Source organism: Toxotes jaculatrix, chromosome 1, assembly GCF_017976425.1.
Source record: "Toxotes jaculatrix isolate fToxJac2 chromosome 1, fToxJac2.pri, whole genome shotgun sequence".
NCBI classification, from domain to species: domain Eukaryota; kingdom Metazoa; phylum Chordata; class Actinopteri; family Toxotidae; genus Toxotes; species Toxotes jaculatrix.
The window spans coordinates 26,490,195-26,509,901 of record NC_054394.1 but is presented as its reverse complement, the minus strand read 5'-3'; the positions used below and the strand labels follow the sequence as shown (position 1 = coordinate 26,509,901).

Here is a 19,707-nt window from a genome sequence, read left to right as displayed (position 1 = left end):
ACAGTGTCGCACACGAATACGTGGCAGCACAAAATACCGTCCTGAAAAAAAATCTGCTGTGGATTAACAGTTCCTGCCAGCTTGTACGACTTAAAACTTATTTTTACTTACTTACGTACTTACTTACTTACTGAATGAATGAATGAATGAATGTAGTTTAACAAGGGGTGAGCAAATTATATATTTTGCTTAACACTATTTGGAAAATATTGCCATGCTCCTTCAGATTCCAATGGTTGACAGGCTGTTGTTTGCAATGAAAACGCAGTGCCTTTTATTGACAAGGTATATTATCCTGGACTCAGGTGTTGATAACACTACCTTTTCCCCTGTATGAGTGTTGGATGTGCTTGCTGAATCCAGCCACTAGGTGGCGGTTTGGTAGTGCAGTGAAGTTTAATTGCCTTCAGACAGAAACTGAGCTTTGAAAATTTACAGTGATGTTATTTACCACAGTCCCAAAGGACTGCCTCCAACATGAGGCTGTATATTCTACATGGTAGCTGAGTATTTCAATGCATTGTTGAGGCTTAGTTACAACTACTCTGGACAAAATTAGAGCATCCTGATGCTTTCACACAAGGCTGTAAAAAAATAAATTAAAATTCACAGCACTTCAGTGTGATAATGCACTTGACTCTGTTGATGATATAAAACTCATGAGCAGTATGCAAACTGTCTTATCAGTATATGTAATGATGAATTTGCATGCAGCTCATAGATTATAAATTGTATTAAAAGTTTTGGTAACCTGGTAAATAAACAAAAGCTGTAAATGTCAATTACAAAATTCTCTTTACAAGTTTTAAAGACTCCACATAGCTATTCAGCTCTATTGTTTCAAGCAATCTCTGAAAACTTTTTTTTACATTCATGGAATGAGGAATGTAATGTGTGCTGTAATGTGCTTACAAACTGATTTGTAAATCTAACATGCAGCCTTGTTTCAAAAGTATATTTTCTGTAACAAGTTGCAGTGAAATTTAATTAGTACAATAATCAGTAGACTAATAATATAGTCCAACTATCACTGAGGATAAACCATCAAGCCAAGGCAATAGAACATACTGGTTCAATGCAATTTTTCATTCAGTTTTCTAAAATTGGATGCAGGCTAACTCATGACTCGTTATTCTTAACACAATTCTGCAGGAGCTGTATGGTAGTATTTTTGTGTTTTATCTATCCAGAATAGTTTTTTGCTTTTGTTGGCTGGATGTCAAAAATCCTGCTGCATCAGTCTGTTATATTTATGTTGGCTGTTTCAATGTGATAGTGCACTGAAAGTGGTTGAGGTTATCAAATACAAAAATGTGGACTGTGCTGCAGGTTACTTGGACTTTCTGAGCATACAAAATAGTTCTGTGCAGCATTTCCAAGTACAAAAGATACATTTATTTGTGAAATCTCACAGTACAAATCTTTACTGGACAAAAACAGAAACAAAATTAACTGACCAAAAATCTACTTTGACCTTGTGGTAATTGGTAAAGTAAGAACATGTTTAAAATGAGGTGTTTGGTTTTGCTCATGATAATAATCAACTGTAATTTGTGTTCATAGAAAGGCAATTTACACAAAAATAAAACTGAAATTTCACAAAACTGTTTTTGTTATACAAGTATTCATATGATACAACAAATATATGTCGATACAAGACACTGTAGTTGTTTCATATATGGAATATATTTGAGTATAAGGATCTCCTAAGATACAGTGTGATGAACAATAATACACAAGTGACATCACATAAACCACAGTTGCATTCTCTGTAAGTAATCAAACTGTATCACTTAAAGTCTTGTAGTATCAGAGTCAGTTTAAAACAGTACAAGGAGATCAAATTCAACTTTTAGTACACAGTTAACTTTTAGTACACCATTCGGCTGGGTTATATAAAAAGGCAAAAGCTGGTAATTTTCACCACCATAATGTAAGGCATGTCATTATTTATGCATTTCTTACACTTTGAATTACAACTCCTCAGTTTGGTTAAATGTTTAGTGATATCCAAATCCCATAGACTCTAGCTAGCTTATCTGGGTCTAAATTACTGCCCCATGATTTTACAAATTGTGGCAAGTGTGGTTGGTATAGACTTTTGTTTTCACTTGAGGACTTTATCAGGAGATAAAGTCCTCAAGTGAAAAAGTCTTTGGAAATGGCCTCTACAAAGTTGGGCGCTGACATGAGGATTCCAATGGTGCAGAGGATCGTGAGCAGAGAGAAAGCCACGAGACAAAGCCTGTCGATAACAGACGCTGCAAATTTCCACTCGTTGCACACCAACTCATCCTCATCTTGGTCGCGGAAGCGTTTGGCGATGTAGCGAACCTCATCCAGGATCTTGGCTAGCTCTGGTTCCACGCTCCCCACGGAGGAGCTCTGACCTACGGGGAGGAGCACCTCCTCCTCACCTGCTCGTCCAGCCACCTGTCCACACAGGACCCCGGAGTCAGGTGAGGTGGCGGCTGTGGAGTACTGAATGTTCTCCAGGCCGCGGACGCCAACATAGAGCATGTTGCATTTGGTGGATTGGGAGGCTGAGGCGCTGGCATTGAGTTCCATGCTGGTCAGGCTGCTCCGTGTAGCCTTATTGTGACAGGCTGAACGCACTCGCTCCTCACCTGGGCGCTTCATGCGCAGGAACCAGGCACACCAGTTCAGCAGGATCACACGGGTCTAAGGGCAAAAAAATGTATTATACAAAAAGTATAATTTCACTGCAGAGGGTATTGGGTGTGGCCAAGAGGCAAATGACTAAAGTGGTGTTAATGAGATCACAGTAAAAATTGCAGATAACGGTGTAACATGACACAACACACTCACCCACTTTGGCATCTTGCCTCCATCAGGGTCATGGTGGTGATATTGTAAGACCAGAACTGTAGCAATTACTGAGAGGCCAACAATAACCATGGTAGTGGCAAAGTACTCAGCTGGGTAAAGAAGAAATAGAGGAGGCCGTAAGAAGTGATATAGAAAGTTGTGCCATGCAGTAAAACATAAGTCAGTAAAATCATAAGGAGAAAGCAAGAGAACAAAATAAAACGGAAAAACATCTCACAGTCCTGCCGGGCAAATCCACCCTCTTGCCTCACACACTACTCACTTGATGTTTGTCAGAGAAATGCAAAAAGCAGTTTCTTTATTTCACAGTTTCAAATATAGTGACTCAGATCTATAAATAAAAACTATCTAAATATTGGATGGCTGCTTAAACTTAGTTACACTGTGATATAAGAGAACCCCCGATGAAAAATGACTAATTTTTCGCCCGTGTCGTCCCACTGATAGTAGTTGACACCCGTAGCGACTGCATTTAACTTTAGCCAGGCTTACCTATTAAAGGCACTGAGTCTGATGTGGCAGGCATAATATCTGCAACCAGCAGCATGAAGACAGTCAGGGAGAGCAGGACTGTAATGCCTGGGAGAGAAACCAAATCTCAGTTAGCACTTCACAACAGTATTATTAAGTGCAATGAAAAGTATTTGAATCACACAGTTATGACAAGGCCTCGTGATTCTTTGAACCTGCACAGGTTAGGTATTACTGTGAATGTCAAACACGCTTTTTTTATCCTTAAAAATAATTTGGTAAGTATATGCAAAAGATTAAGTGGGCTATGTTTTGATTTTTAGCATTATGAACACTCACTGTTTTCTTCCATTTAAGTGTTCCCAGTTGTACTGGAGTCAGTTCTATTCCTTTGTTCACATTTTGTTCGTATTTTTGCGTAAAGTCCTCCAATTTATTCCATGCATTTGTAATGCCTTATATTCTTATGCTAATTTTGCCTTGTTTCAGATTTTATGCTACTCTTCCACAGTGGGATACTGCACTGTAACCAACTGTGAAGGAATATCCCCCAAAATCAGAACCGCAGAGCTGTTAAAGCTTATCGTGTACCATAGTCACGCACTACATCACCAGAGAATGTACAAGCAGAGAAAGACAAACGGGTTTCTTTAATGTACCTGTGAGCAGACTTTATAGTTGGATCAGTCGAGGAGTTTCCACTAATGAGCTGACACTGTTAAGCCACTGGCTCTTGGTGTCTTACTAAAAGATGGGTTCTCTCAGCAGGATTAAGAGCCACAGGCACACATACAGTGTTTTTCTGCTACTGCATTTCAAAACAATGTCTGAATGACATATCTTTACAGAAACAATGCTTCTCTTACTCTGGACAATCCAAGCACCTCAATGCCAATACTTGAATTAAGGAATATTTTCTACTAAAAGCAGAAAAAACTAATAACAGTTCCTAGAAAGAGTGTTTCAGCACATCTAAACTGCATTCACCAGTGTAGCCTTTAGAGATGAAGGCAGATGTGAAGGTGAAAAATTCTCTCTCCAAATAAAACTTCACTATATGCATAGCTAGATGCCACATGGGGCAACCTGTTTTTGCTTTGTGATTTGAATGAACCAATTCTTTAAACCAATGAATAAAATTCCACGAAGTACGATCCCAGTAATTCATGTAAATAAAAAAAAAAAGAAAAAAAAAAGAAAGAAAGAGTCCGGTATTGCCAATGAATCTCATTATAAAAACCTTTTCCAACAATAATATAAAAAAAGATGCAGACATAAACTTATAAATCATACTCAAGATATAATGTAGGTATGACTGCATTTCTGTATTGACATATGTCATTTCTTCAAAGCTTTGCAATTACTCTTAACATCTTAGTTTTTTGTACTGCCCATGCTAAGTTTTCAGTGACCATGGCTGACATGCTCAGCAAAATGCAGAGACTATGAGAGTAAAGATTCACACACAATAATAATAATTCCCATTGGTCCATTTGCACAGTTTTGCTGCCACGAAAACACATTTCTCAATGAAGTTTCACCATTCTCGACTAATAATGGCAACGAGAGGCTGGGTTGATGTACTGACCTCATATACGGCAGATCTGTGAAACTACAGTGTATAATACCCTTTCAAAAACATTTTTAATAGAGAGCATTAAGATCATCATAACAGCTTACAAACTCTCATTCCCAATTTCCCAATCTGGGAAATGAGCCATCATGAAAAAACATCAGAAGGAATGCACACGTGTGCAGACCCACACACACGAGCCAACACATCTGGCTCCACCACCACCAATCCCACGCATATACTGTCTACAAAGAGCCTGTTTAGAGTAATTTCCCCAGCTTGAGGGATTAATAAAGTAAAAACTTAAACTTTAATTCATGCATGACACATTCAAGTCTACTGTGACATCTGAGATACAATTAAACAACTTTCCCAATCCTCTGAGAGTTTAGTCAGTCGCTAAGTGCTGATTATCAGCTTACTTCAGCAGCCACAGAGGAAGTGGATTAATGACAAACCATTGTTTTTCATAAAATGTGCGATTACCCAAGATACAAATGGGCGAGGATATCAAGTTGTTCTATATGGAGAAAAATTATAGAATAACAGAAAGGCTGCCTGTGTGTCAAAACCACTTGGGCTGTGAAGACTTGATCATGATCTCATTATCTTTTAGCCATTTTCTTTAAACTGAGCCATTTCTCAGCCACACACATACATAGCAGGAGGCCACCAAAGTAATGCTCAAGAAAAACATATTCACACAAAATGATAAAATTTAGCAGCAAGCGCTGTTTCAGTGGTCATGTAATTTTTACAGTAATTAGAATATAAAAGATTGGGAGTCAGAGAGAGAGAACAGGAAGAAGAAAAGAAGAGGGAACATCCAGAATGAGCTAATTCTTCAAAAGTGTATAAGATATGTGGCAAAAGTCATGAGACCTGTCTCGGGCTGAGCAGAATACCTAGATATTATAATAACGGAATATGATTTTGCCTACAAATGCATTGGCAGTATGAAATATTAACTGAGAAGTGCATAGCAGGTCACAGAGGTGTGCAAAGGCCGTCTGCCAAACTCACTTTACAATTGAAATCATCTTAGTAAAAATGTAGTAAATGAGCTGACAGCTTAAAAATACCGTCAAATCAGAAAGTATAAGGATAGATAGACGCAAAATAGCACTCCCAATGCTTTGTTAAGACAGCAGATTGGTCTTGTGTATACAGAAAATTTCTGTACTGGACAGAACATAAGCCATCTCACAGTTTTCAGACAATTTTTAGTTTCTTCTTCTTAGTTTTCAACAATTAAATAAACAGAGGCTTGTTTCTGAAAAAGTACAAAGCCTCTGTAGTCTCAAATTGACAGGCCAGTGTTTGGTTCCAGATCTAGTTCAAGTCCAGGTATTGTAGCAAGACTATAGTTGTCCCTCCTTAAATAATTAATATTAAAACAAGACGAAGAGTTTACAGCCATGCTAGGAGCTCTGTGAGGCTGAACTTAGTCACAGCTCTGATTTGAGCTAAATGCTAATGTCATGATGCTAACATGCTCATAATGGCTGTGTAACACCATCTCAGTTTAGCTTTAGTTTAGTGTTAAGTTGACACAATTCTGCATAACATTCAAACTATACTTTGCGTTGATGTTGTATTGGACTGCTTATTACTATCATCATGGAGGTTAAGTTTTCAGGTCATAGTTTGTCTTTTTGTGACTACGATCCAAAATAAACGGAGTGATGGGCACAAAATAGACACAAAATAGTCCTCTCGGTGCTCTGTAAAGAAAGAAATGTATTAACACATTTTAAATGAAATTGAAGTGATTGTATTTTTAGGTTGGCTCTAACAAACTTATCTTTTCACTGTTTTTCAAAGAAGCTCCTGCACTCAGATGAATTAAAAAATGGGGCACTTGTATTCTCTGATGTATATTGCTGTGCGTATTTTGATACAGATCCACACCCAGAGGCAGATTACATGCAAAAAAACCCCCAAAAAACATTTACTGGATTCTTGTGTGGAAGTACCTGCCAAGGGTTCTCGGAATTTCTTTATCCTAGAATTATCTGTCCTCTGAGTGTTCTCTGGTATTGCAAAGTATTTTACACATACGGAGGAGCAAAAATAAAAGACTAACCTTAAGACATAATGCAATGTAACACATCATAAACCATATTAACAATGATTAGTGTGAAATGTATTCTTTACAGTATCACTACTTTAGTTCTGCAAAGAAGCAGGACCAGACCAGCGATCTGTAGTATGTTGGGGTGTGTGTGTGTGGGTGTGTGTGTGTGCATTCCCCTAACCCAGTGAGATCTTCTCCCCAGAGTCTGCAGGCAGAAGGAAGACAAGCAGGGCCAGAGTGGAGATCAGGACACACGGAATGAGCAGATTGAGGCCATAGTAGAGGGTCCGTCTCCGCATCACCACAGTGAAGGTGATATCGGGGTACGGCTCCTCGCAGCACTCGTATAAACGCTCGTTCTTCTGTCCTGGAACCTCTGTGAGGCAAAACAAGACACAATCTACTCTGGCAGAATTGGAGTGACAGGTTATGGAGAATTTATCGCTTCACCGACATATCAATTCTTTGCACTTCACAGGACACTGGTCCCTCTTACCAACAAGATCCCACTCTCCGTTAGAGATGTAGTCGGAGATATCTGCCTCTATCATCTTTAAGTCCAGAGACCAGCCCCCATATGTCCAGGAGCCAAACTTCAGGTCACATCTCTGGACATCAAAAGGGAACCAGCGCACATCGATGTAGCAAGTGCTCTTGAAGATCCCTGTTGTGGTTAGAAACATGTTATGACCTTTGATATGTGCTATACTTCACTTATAGAAGGCTACATAAGAGAGACAAAAACTGATTAGAGTGTGTTTTCAAATACTCGGTAATAAAGGAAGCTCAGAGGGATTGGAAAAAAATATGACAGAACCCAACAGCTATAGAGACAGCAAATGGGGTTTTACTCCGAGAAGATATGGAGTTTAAGTGCCATCCATCCTAACAAGAATAAAAAAAAAATTTAAAAAAAAATCCAATTTGACAATAAGATGAAAGTGGCCAGCAATCCTTCAGCAGAGGCACCAAACTATTTCCATCCATATTTAAGAAAGATATGAGATGCTGGCAGTAAACAAGGTTTCTACTCTGTCTCAGTGCCATGAAGATGATGAACCTCAGCAGGGAATGAACGGAGATGGGGAGCAGACAAACAGAATGGCTCCTTTTTTACTGTAATGAACCTCAGTGCCGAAGACAAATGTAAGGAAACTCGGATGATTTGGAAGGTCATATCTGCATTCAGTTTTACACATTCAGCAGATGCGGTGAGCTCAAGTGGCGAACGGCTATTTTGCGCCAATATAGCTTTCAATGAGGGTTCATTTGGAACAAGGTTCCAAGGCAATTTACTTGTGACAGAGGCAATCAATCCGGAAGAAATTCAGTGATGGAGCTATTTATGCTGGTATCGATTAAGATGCCGAGGTGAAGCAGGCCAACGCTTTTGCATGGTAAGGAAAAAAAAAAGGGGGGGGTGGGCGCAGAAGAGCCTGCCAGGGAGAGCAGTAAGCGCAGACCTTTTACGACGACACAGCAGTGGCAGTAGTGGGTCAGTAGTGGCTTGATCGAAAAGAAGGCTGGCTGCTGGCTGCTCAAAGCGTCTGGCTCTAACTGAGTGTGACAATGATGGGCCCATGTGTTTGGGGCATTTGACATTAAAATTACATGGTGGGATAAGACAATTTAATAAAACGATTTTAGCAACAGTTCAACATTTTGTGAAAAAGCACTTGTTGACTTTCTTCTTAAGAGGTAGATGCCACACTTACTTACTTATGTCCATTCAGTGCAAAGCCACAGCCTATAACCGGTTAGGTTAGCTGTAAATAGGGGGAAACAGCTACCCTGCCTCTGCCGACAGGGGCCAAGTCAAAGTTTTGCACAGATTAAACAAGGGAAATGTATTAATTAGTGATCCTTTGAGTTGCTGATCAGATGTCTTTGTTTTTACCTTTGAGCCTCAGAGCAAGGCTAGCTGTTTAAGTTAAGAGAAGCTGCAACACCCAGATAGTTACAGACAAGAGTTGTATCAGTGTTCTCATCTCAAAGAAAATATTTGGCGACAACCACACAATTTCTTTGGTAAAGAAACTTTGTGAACTAAAGCAACTTTAACGCAATCAACTAGAACTTTTTGATAGATTTCTTTAAAGACATGGAATAAAAAAGACCAAGAAAAACCCAAACTCAATATAACTTTGAACCTAAAAAATAAACCACTGTGAAAGTAAGAAAAAAAACAAAAAAAAAACCAACCAAACCCTAGCTTTATGGATTTAATTCAACGCTCCAATTCATGAAAATTCAGCGGCTGCTCCTGTTTCAATAACCCTTTGTGGAAATCCCCATAAGAAAACACAGCACAATGTTTATACAGTTCATCATAGTTTATCATTATTTATACAGCGAAATGGTAGGAGCATGCTGAATATAAATTTTAGGAAAAAAAAAAGTGTATTTGAACCAAGGAGAATTATGTGTGCCTCTCACAGGAGCTAAAACCTTTTTATGAACAAATTAATTCAGTTTATATTTTTTATGAAATGATGAATCAAAAGACTGACAACTATTGATTGTGGTTTGATGATATTTGCAGATGATTCAGCCATGACAAAATAATGCGACAATACCTCATCATAATTAATGTCCCTTGAAAAATAACACCGGCACATCTCAGCGGCCTAGAGTAAATATTTGCTCAATATTTGCTTTGTTTATGCTGTTGCTGCTAAACTAGACCTGAATTCATGTTCACTGCTCTGAATTATTAAAAATTCCACACCAAAGGGTAGTGACAAGTACCTGTTCAATAATACTCATGTGGGTACAGATGCACACTAATAGCAGACTTAAATAATGAGAGCCATTCTCATATATTAATGATCCAAACCCACGCTGCTGTCCTTTGTGGACGGTCACACTGAGTTCTTTTAGTTTCACTCTAATGCAATAAAGGCTTGATAATTGAAGAAGTGAAGCATGATATGCATGTTTAGATATTTAGTCACACAAACATCAAATACTGCACAGCAGGGGTTAGGAGTTTGATCACAGACCAGTGTTTTTTTTTTGCTGTTGTTTTCTTGAGGCAGTGCTGAAACAGTCCTTTATTTTGTCTGTTCTTTTATTTCCTTTAACAATAATACAGACTTATAAATCTGTTTGCCTTTTCCTTCCATGCACTAACTCTTCTGTCAACTTAGATCCATTCTCCATCACCTGCCCTCCCCCACCCACCCTCCCACTCACACACTCGCCCCCCGCCCCCCCCATTAGCTTTGTAAAATAAACACTGGCCACTCTCATTCACCTTTTACCAGATTGTCAATTGCGTTGAAGCAACAGCTTTCCAGTCATCTGTTTTCTACATACTCATATGCAACCATTAACACTGGTTATGTAATTTACAGACAAAAATCTTAAAACTTAGTTTCTGTTGGACTTTAACATAAAGACATACCAGTGCCATCGTACTGTAGGGTAGTCATCTTACTGACTTTCTACCTTTTTTTTTTTTTTTGAAAAGCTCTAACAATAACCTGACCTCATTAGAAGGGATCCCTTACTATGTAAAGATGAAAGTCTTCCCATTTCTGCTTATGTACATTTAGCTGTTTCTCAGGTGTTTCTCAAAACAAGTAGCATCTCTGACTACTGTAAAATATTTCTATGTGGGGAAAAAAAAATAGCAGAAAAAAAGGAAGCAATGCACCCCACAGCTAACATTTCCAACGAGTAAAAATCTAGTTTTGTCTGATACTGAAATGTGAGTTTTAACTGAGATTAAGATACTTACCTGGAGGTATGTAGGAGCAGGTGCCTGAGGAGCTGACCACAATGTTGGTGTGGACTGTAGCATCGAATCTTTCATCTGCACTGTGGACAACACGGAACTACATCAGTATTTACTGCAGAGCTATCTGTAACCAAAGCACATCTTCAGTGGAAAACACATTCATATACTGATATAACCTTCACAAGGACCTATCAATTAGAAGGATGCAACTTAAGTTTGAATGAGCCACAAACAGCGAGGGGTAAAGATGTAGATGGATAAATACAAATATTTCTCTAACTCATTATTGCAGCAGGTACACACAGCACATGAGGAGTCACAACTGATGCAACGTTTCCCTGGAGATGGTTATTCAGTGGTTACCCTCATTCTCCCCTGCTACCCACGATTCACTGCCTCTAAATGAACTCCCCAGAGGTTGGGGCAGGGTTGAGCTGGAGTTCAAAGAGTTGCGTAAAAGAAGAAAAGAATAAAAAGAAACTGAACTTGCTGCAGCAACTAATTCAAAGAGTCTCAGATCAAGGCTTTACTCAGTGGGACAATGACAAATGAAGTACAATGCTTTTCCCACTCATTAGCTGATGGGGGAGTAGAGTGCCTCTAATGTGATTTGTTCAGATCTTTCTTTTAAAGATTGATTAATAGTGATCTCTTTAGCAATTTCCATGAGGTACATATAATAAAATGCTTTCTCCCATCTTTCTTATACAAGTTTATTCATTTGTCTAAATGATTTATTGCTCCAAAGAGCTCTTTTAGACTGCACCGCATATATTTAAATTGCAGAGCACCACTAACCTTGAAGGGTTATGTTCCTGTCTGAGAAGCTCACCCAGGAGGACGAGCCGCAGCAGTGCAACACTGCTTAATTTAACATTTATTAAGCTTGTACTGCTGCTCAAATTTAACAAAGAGATACATTCACTTTATGTATATTAATCTTTTAAGCTTGTACCAGATGCAAATGCTTAGTTTTGAAAACAAGATATAAAAACATAAGTTTTTTTGTTCCAAACTAAATAAGATTTAAGTTTGTCATATTGGGCAAATTTGTAGTTGAGACAAATTTAAATTATTAGAACAAAATAAATATAATTTTTTTAAAAAATAAGATGCTTTTGGATGTTTGTTGTAACATTTGTGTTGGTTTGGCAAATTACAGTAGTCAACATTTGAAGTGGATCAAAATTTTTCATCAAAGTTGTCCTAAAACCAAAATGGTTTTTGGTTATCCAGTGCAAAACCATTATGACCATTGTCTTGGCTCCTTGAGGCACTACACTCCTGCACTGCAGGTAATAATGTTAAAGAGGCATTTCCAGTCCATTGTGACTTCAGGTGAATCACAGAAGTACTGAACAACCAACAATTATTGGTTACCCTCTTGTCTTCACAAATGTGTGACAAACCAAAAATGGTTTTAGGACAACTTTGATGAAAAGTTTGGATCCACTTCAAATGTTGACTACTGTATATAAAAGCACATTTTCATTTTCTAATCCTGAGGGTTGTTTTTTTTTTTTTTTTTAAACTTTGTACACAAGGTTTGATCAAACACGTGTTTCATGTCAAGATTCAGAAAACTCTCCTAACAGCTCAAACGTCATAAATTGCTTGTTTCAACTTGATGAATGTCACCAGCTCATGAGGCAGGTTCACATCTGTGTGATTTGATCATTAGCAACATCAACACCCCCCTAAACTCCCCTATATAGATGCACCTGCCACATTCCACTTGAGGGCAAATTTCATTCACAAAAATGTCACTTAAGTGCAGAAGAGGAAATTTACACCACATTGCTTCAATTTCCAAAGAAATCAGCAGATGAAGACATAACAAATTTAGCAGTATTAATAACACCCCCCCCCCCCCCCCCCCCCCCCCCCCCCCCGAAAAAAAGATGTGAAATTAAAGACCAAAAAAACAAACGCAAAGCAAAGCAGTCCTTAAATATGGGAGTTGCTCAAGGAGAATTTCATAATACATTCACAAAGCATTAAATTAATAAGTAACAAGTTTTCTACAGATATCTTAACACAATGTTTTTCTTAATTACACATTTTTTAAAAAAAAGTCAGATCTGTGATGTATAATATATCCCAGTCAGTGTCACTGTACCAGTCTCATTTCTGACTCTAGAAACACAAAAATCCAACAGGCATCATCTCTCCAAGACCCCCCCCCCCCCCCCCCCCCCCCCCCCATTACATTGTGCGGAGGACAAAGCATGCATAGTGAGTCTGACACCATGCATATCCAATTACAGTGCAGCAACTGTGCTTACAATGTCTACCTGTTATACAGCAGAATGTCTGGCTTCCAAATGAGATGGTCAGGAAATCTCACATTGGTCACACCTGGATAGTCCGATTCATTCCACTGGAGGTAATGATCGTTCCAGTTCTATGGGATACAGGAACATAACATACTTTTCATATTTCACATATATATCTTCTATATTATCCTTTAAACCTGTATGCAGCTCTGAGTCGCCACTTTAGTAAGGCTTGTGTGAAAGCTCAAGTTGGGACAGTTTTTATGGGTAACATCAAATGGTGACATGCTACAAACATTGAGTTCTACATACACACACACAAACACACACACACACATCTGTTGACCAGCTGACTTCATAGCACTTGGACCTAAAACCAAACGGTCATCAAACAAGACCAAGAGTCCACAGTCACACCAGCAGTGTCAGGCACAGCAGCCAGGAACATGAGGGAAAGAGGACCCAAATGCAAAAACCCCAAGATGGACAGATAAGTGAATAATAGTCCTTCATTTAAAAATTCAAAATCACTGGTATAAAGTCCAGGAAATAAAGGGCCGGAAAACAAAACTAAAACAAGAAGTACTTAACTATCATACACAACAGAGAACACTTCAGGAACATAAACATAGTCCAAAACGAAAATGAATTTCCACAGTCATACCTACCAACTTGCTACTGCTTTTAAAAGAAATACTGATTTCATTCACTGATTCAAGTCTTCTTTCTATTGTTTTTGAGGAAACATGTTTATTTTCTTTCTTGCTGAGAATAAGATGAGAAGAATAACATGTATTGGTCTGTTAAATATGAAGCTGCAGTCAGTCGGCTTAGGTTGTCCTAAGGACACGAAAGTAAAGGTAAGGTAAGGTAAAAGATTTCATGTTTGAGGTCTTGGGTGTTTTATTATAATTTAACGAGGGTCCTCCTTTTTAACATTCGTGTGCACCCAGAGGATGCAGTGTGGCCACACAACATTTCATCAGGGAGCAGGCTATGAGACGTAAATCTACCTTGGACAGAAAACGTTGGCGCAGCTGGTATATGGATATAGAGTCCTACCCGACCAGGATTTGGATCCGGTGTGCTTGCTGGCTGTATTCATGGGTGAAGTGTGTTTCAGTATTGATCAGTTACCTGTCATTTATTTATCACCTATAGTTCTTATGGTCCTCAGTCAAGTCTAGGTAATTATTGGGATATATGATTTGCTGCCTTTTGGGAATGTGTACAGTGTCTTTATCCGTCTATCCGTCATATGTGTTAGTGCTCAGTGCAATAAACACTGAAACTAAAACTAGTGTCACTCAATTATTCATGTCATTATTTTCTAAATGCTACAGCTGTCAGTGCATTTATACTATGTTAATTCCAACACTATCCTGAGGCAGTAAAACATCTTATAATTACTACTCTCTGGCACAGATGATTGAGTGAACAATCTTACAGAGCCATCTTCAACATTTCAGAGTGTCCTTCAGAGATGAATGCTTCTCCAGGACATTTCGACTTTCTTTCCTGGAGTCCACACAAGTAGACTGAGCCAAGGAATGCTAAATCGACACTAACAGACAGCAGATACTGTGGATGCTGTCTGCGCTATCTTGTGTTTGAGAGCCGAAGTCGATTTTGCAGGTTGTGGGGTGAGAGAGACTGCCGCTGTGATTCCACGTGGTGATTTAAAACAGACCAAACAGCGCTGATACAGCATGCTGGCGGTGCAGCAGCGAGGAAGCTAGTGTCACACAATGGACAGGCTGCGATAAAACATCTGTGTCCATACACTTCATCTCACTACATGGAGCAGAAAGGGGCGTATTGCTCCTGTGGAAGATGAAAGGGAAATGATTGGGTACAAGTTGATGTGATAAACAAGATTTTAAGACAACTACGCTACATTTCAACATACTATACTAGTAGTTAGTTACATTTTTGTAATTAAATGCACACACAAAATACCAGGCTGAAGGCTAAAGTTAATGGTAAAGAGAGTTAAATGAGGGCTTCAGCATCAAATGGAAAGATTTATTATACAAAATATCGTAATATGCAGTTGAGCAGGTCAGTTTTTCTGTGATTTCACATACAATACAGAGGGAAAAGTCTTACCAGTCGTAGCCAAATGTTGGTTGTTAAAACCTGGTTCTTCTCATCCTGTTAGAAAAATTTGATATTTATTAATATTACTGTTTTGTTGAATATATTTATATTTAATAGATATTTAAGAATATTATTAATTTTCATTAAGGAGGAATCGTGCCAATCAAAAACTTTAAACGTCCACAGTAGTTTCACCTCTTAGCGCTGTGGTAACAGAAACCCAAGGCAAGCAAGTGTAAAAACAGAACAAACGATGATAATCGGGGGGCTTCCATAAAGAGAAGCTTGTTCTATCTCTCAGATTCTTTAATCAGTTGTGCTAAAGCTTTCTCCATGAATTACCCTTTGAATTTGTGACTTAAAGTTATTCAAACTTGGATGTAAATGATCCAAAACATAAAAAAATAAAAAGTTAGTTACTATTGACTCAGTACTGGAAAAAAAGAATATTCTTACACACACAAATTGGTTTTAGCTGTGAAGGGAAAAGATATTTACATTATTTATATTAACTGATGATAACTACAACCCAAACAAGATACATGCATACGTGGAGAGCCATTATTTACATACCACGTCCATGATCTGCCTGAGGCTTAAGCCGAAGTGAATAGTGAGTTTTTGAGAGTCATTGAAGACTGGTCTCTCCAGACGGTTGTAGTTAGCCATCAGATCACTGAACAGTCTGCGCTGGTTTGGCCCCTGGAGAGAAACTACAGAAGAGAGAGGAGCTTGGATGGTAAATACAGTTTCATAATCAGTTCAGAAAAAAAAAACCATAGTCAAACTTCAATTTACACAGCCACCCTACAGCACAAACATTTTTCCTTCTATAAACTGAACTTGATGAGCGACCGAGACTGCATCACAGTTCAGTGTCTGTCTTACAAGGCTAAGAGGATTTCTCTTTCAAGAATTAGCAAAAGCACTTTGTTTGCAAAAAACAAATAAAGAGTAAATGCATGAAGTGATGACCATGAGCTAACAATGACAAGAATGATGCTATGATTTCACCAACAGAAAATCTTTGTGAAATTTGGTGCTGAGCAGATAGTGTACAATGTGTTCCTAGAGCTTTTCTGTTGAAAATAGCTGCCTGCTGCAACCAAAAACTTCACTGAGGAGAGCCACCAGAGTTAAGTTTTAATCCATAAAACCAAAACAATGAGCTGCAAGATGCTAAAATGCTCTGTGAAGCTGAGGAGAGCTTCAGCTGTGAAGTGCTGGGTGATGTGATCAATGTGATCATCACTACAGACGACACCTTTCACATATTTGTAGTCATGAATTATGGTTAGTATAAAAAAAGTACAATGCGACTGAGCCGTCTCTCCCTCTGTGTGGGCCTCTCTTCACACCTCCTACCTCCCACATCACCCACTCTTTGCCTGAGGTTCTGGTTAACCATTTTCTCATTTTTCTTATTAGTGATCTGTTTCCTCTTTCTCTGCATTGTTCATCTCTGCATTGTTTCACCTTACAGCAGGTGACTCTCCTGCAGAGACCTGCTGGGATCCACCCTTGCTCTGAGCCATGCAGATTCTACAGCCTGAGTATGTGCCAGAACCTTTCTTTAAAATAATTTTGCATTTCATTTAAAGGCTGGCAAACAAATTCAAACCCTGGACTGGGTTCATCTCACTGTGCAATCTCAAATCAGACCTGCCCCTCATTTTAACACACTCTCGTCTCCCCTCTAGAGTTATGGAGCGTTGTTGGCAGCATGTATTCACTTCACTAATGGCCATAGCCCAATTATACTAAACCACCTATGAGAAGCACATTATCTCGATGATTTGGCAGCAAGCTCGTTGTCTGTGGGCATCACCCCCTTCCTCTGCCCTCTGTCACATCCGTTTTTTTTTTTGTTTTTTTTTTCATAAAAATGACTGAAAGATTAGATACAAGCATATCTTTGTCTGTGTCTGAATCCCATGTGGATCTGCCCCCGTCCCAGCTCCACCATAATCAAATTTCACTGTGAGGATTAGCAAGATGACATCAATGTGCGTAATTGTCTCAAGACATTTCTGCAATACATCTCAGTAGTACATTACTGTCCATCAGACCACATGACATGACACATTTCTGACATGTTGCCAGCATGTTGCTTAAAGCGAGATGGGAGCCATAAAAGGGAGAAGCAAAGCCTTTCTACCTCTTAATCAAATTAAACTGCTCTAATAATGTCAGAGAGACGGACAAGGGCTTTAAGTGCCCCAGACATATGTTCAGACCGTGATGTTCAGATGTGTATTTATGTGCACAGGCTAACATGACTCCTCTCCATCTGCCTCTCTATACTACTCTCTTGGGGAAGCCTCAATTAACAAGTGCAGACCGAAGAGCCTGAAGTCAGTGATTATTAAAGTAATTACCTCAAACAAAATATTAAAAATTCAGAACATATTTGAGTAGAACTGATGAGACGTAGAATGTCTTCAAGGTTTCATGAACTAGTTACCATTTTAAAATCAGAGTTTTTTTTAAGTGTGCATAGCTTGCGTGCTTCTTGACCAAGAACAGAACCGGCAGGGTCTGTAATTCATACTTAAAAATGGAAATATGTTGCAACATGGTGTGAAAGGAACAAGGAGAACACTGTTAAGCTGGTTGTAAGACAGCTGCTCAGTTATGTGTTTCAGTGAAGGTCTTGACATGGAGAAAATGGTTTGACACTTCCGGTGCTTTCCATCTGTCTCTCAGTCTCTTTGTGTCAATCTATCTTAACACAAACACCAAGCTGTGATCACGCTGTGAGCTTACAGTCACAAGTACAAACAACACAAATACAGGTTAATGTCATGTTACTTTCTTCATTTCCATCCACAAAAAAAAAACATCTGTAAGTCTCCACCTCACGTAGAATCAGTCAAATATAAATATATCGTTAATATGCTTAACTTGAGAATTGCTTTTAGTTAATATGAGAGAAAAAGCTATCTGACCATGCTGCCAGGTGACCTGAAATTTTTTACCTGCCGACATTTACTCTGTATTTGGCAGGTGGCAGGTGCTAATGTCACCCTCCGCGGACTATGAGCAGCTCTATGAGTTCATATGAACATGAAACCTATGATGTCATATGTATTGCAATCATTACTGGCAGCTGCAAATAGGACCTTGTTTTTCATTCTGCACATATAAAAGCATATTTCATAATAACAGGGGCAGAGTGGGAATAAAAATCAACCCAGGAGTTTTGACTTGGACTGACCTACTAAAACCCATCTGGAGCAACACATGGAACAGAATCACCTACATGTGAATTATATACATATAATTTTTTAATTGTGATAATCTATTTTTTACATATTTCATGTTCAGATTCTCTGATGGTTTTATGGCTGTAGTTTGTGAAGAAAAAAAACAAATCAGAAACACAGTCCACACCTACACACAACTAGTCTCAAATATGACCATAAAACTGAATCTGCACACTAACAATTATCAGTAAAAGCTCAACACTGATAACCCAGGTAGCTGTTTTATTTATTTTACTGCTGTTCAGTTTGCATTGTATTTCTCTCTCTTTTTTTAACTTCTCCACTTTCAACAACTAGAAGTTAGTAATCTATAGAGAGTGAAAGAGTTCAAACTGGACAATGCAGACATATAGTGGCTTTTCTTTCTCCATGGGATCTTTCTGCAATAAAATCCTGCAGGTCTGAGCTAATCACTCGAACTTTAATGTGTGTTTTAATTAGAAAATTGGAACTTTTGATGTAAACCAGAGCAGAAAACGCAGCTATACAACATCATCCCGCTAAATAAACTCAGACTAACGTCCTGTTGTCTCCACTGGCCAAGCAGCCATTACATACGAAGCAGCTTTCAAGTTAGAGAAAACACGTCTCCTGTAATTCCAGTTAGGAGGCTTGCAAAACTCAATTCAGAGCGAAGCAGGTAGATTAACACACACATTACAGGCAACTGACCGCCTACCTTTCACTGTGCAGCCGGACACTGCAACGAAAAGCAGAAAATGTAGTAAGTCCATACTGAACCGAGCGAGGAGTGAAAGCACGAAGACCCAGTTCAGTTCACTGCTGAACCTGAAGGGATGCGGGAATGATGAGAGAGAGAGAGAGAGAGAGAGAGAGAGAGAGAGAGAGAGAGAGAGAGAGAGACTGTGTGTGTGTGTGTGGTAAATAACTCCTCCTCCTAATTAATAGCCGCTCTTTGGCAGACAGCGAGATTTCTTGTCCCACTGGGCATCAGCTTCAGAGCTCTGCCCACAGTGATTGGTCTCTCTGAGTGGCCATGAACCTGGTATGTGCTTTTTTTTTTTTTTTTAAATCACTCTGTGCTCTTGTGTCTGTTGGGATCTATGTGGCTGAAGAATGTCAAGATGTCATGGTAAGTGAAACCAGATGGCCTGGGTTGTCACTAAGCAGAGGCCCTTTGTAATAAATGAGCCCAGCTGGGAGGTGAACAGGCCCTGACTTCTTGCCAGTATATGGTTGTTTTTGAGTAAATGGCCAATCTCTTTGTTTCCTCAAAATCTGCAAAGAGTGAGACTTTCTTTTCTTCTTGGAGGTTTTCTCCACTGACTTTGTGTTGTTAGGTGCTTGGTTGTTGTGTGCAATGTGTTTTACCTCTCAGCTAGTCAGTGTTT

The 19,707-nt window shown here is 38.9% G+C and overlaps 1 protein-coding gene across 1 annotated transcript; it reads right to left on the bottom strand.

Annotated features, from left to right (window-relative positions):
• Positions 1-1,378: 1,378 nt before the first annotated feature.
• Positions 1,379-19,157, bottom strand: LOC121185822 (neuronal acetylcholine receptor subunit alpha-7-like). Its single transcript, XM_041044280.1, has 10 exons — positions 19,035-19,157; positions 15,663-15,802; positions 15,099-15,143; positions 13,008-13,117; positions 10,714-10,793; positions 7,468-7,635; positions 7,153-7,347; positions 3,343-3,429; positions 2,830-2,939; positions 1,379-2,682 (listed from the first exon to the last, which is right to left on the bottom strand). The coding sequence occupies exons 1-10, from the start codon at positions 19,087-19,089 to the stop codon at positions 2,140-2,142; spliced, it is 1,533 nt and encodes a 510-aa protein (XP_040900214.1). The 5' UTR covers positions 19,090-19,157; the 3' UTR covers positions 1,379-2,139.
• Positions 19,158-19,707: the final 550 nt, after the last annotated feature.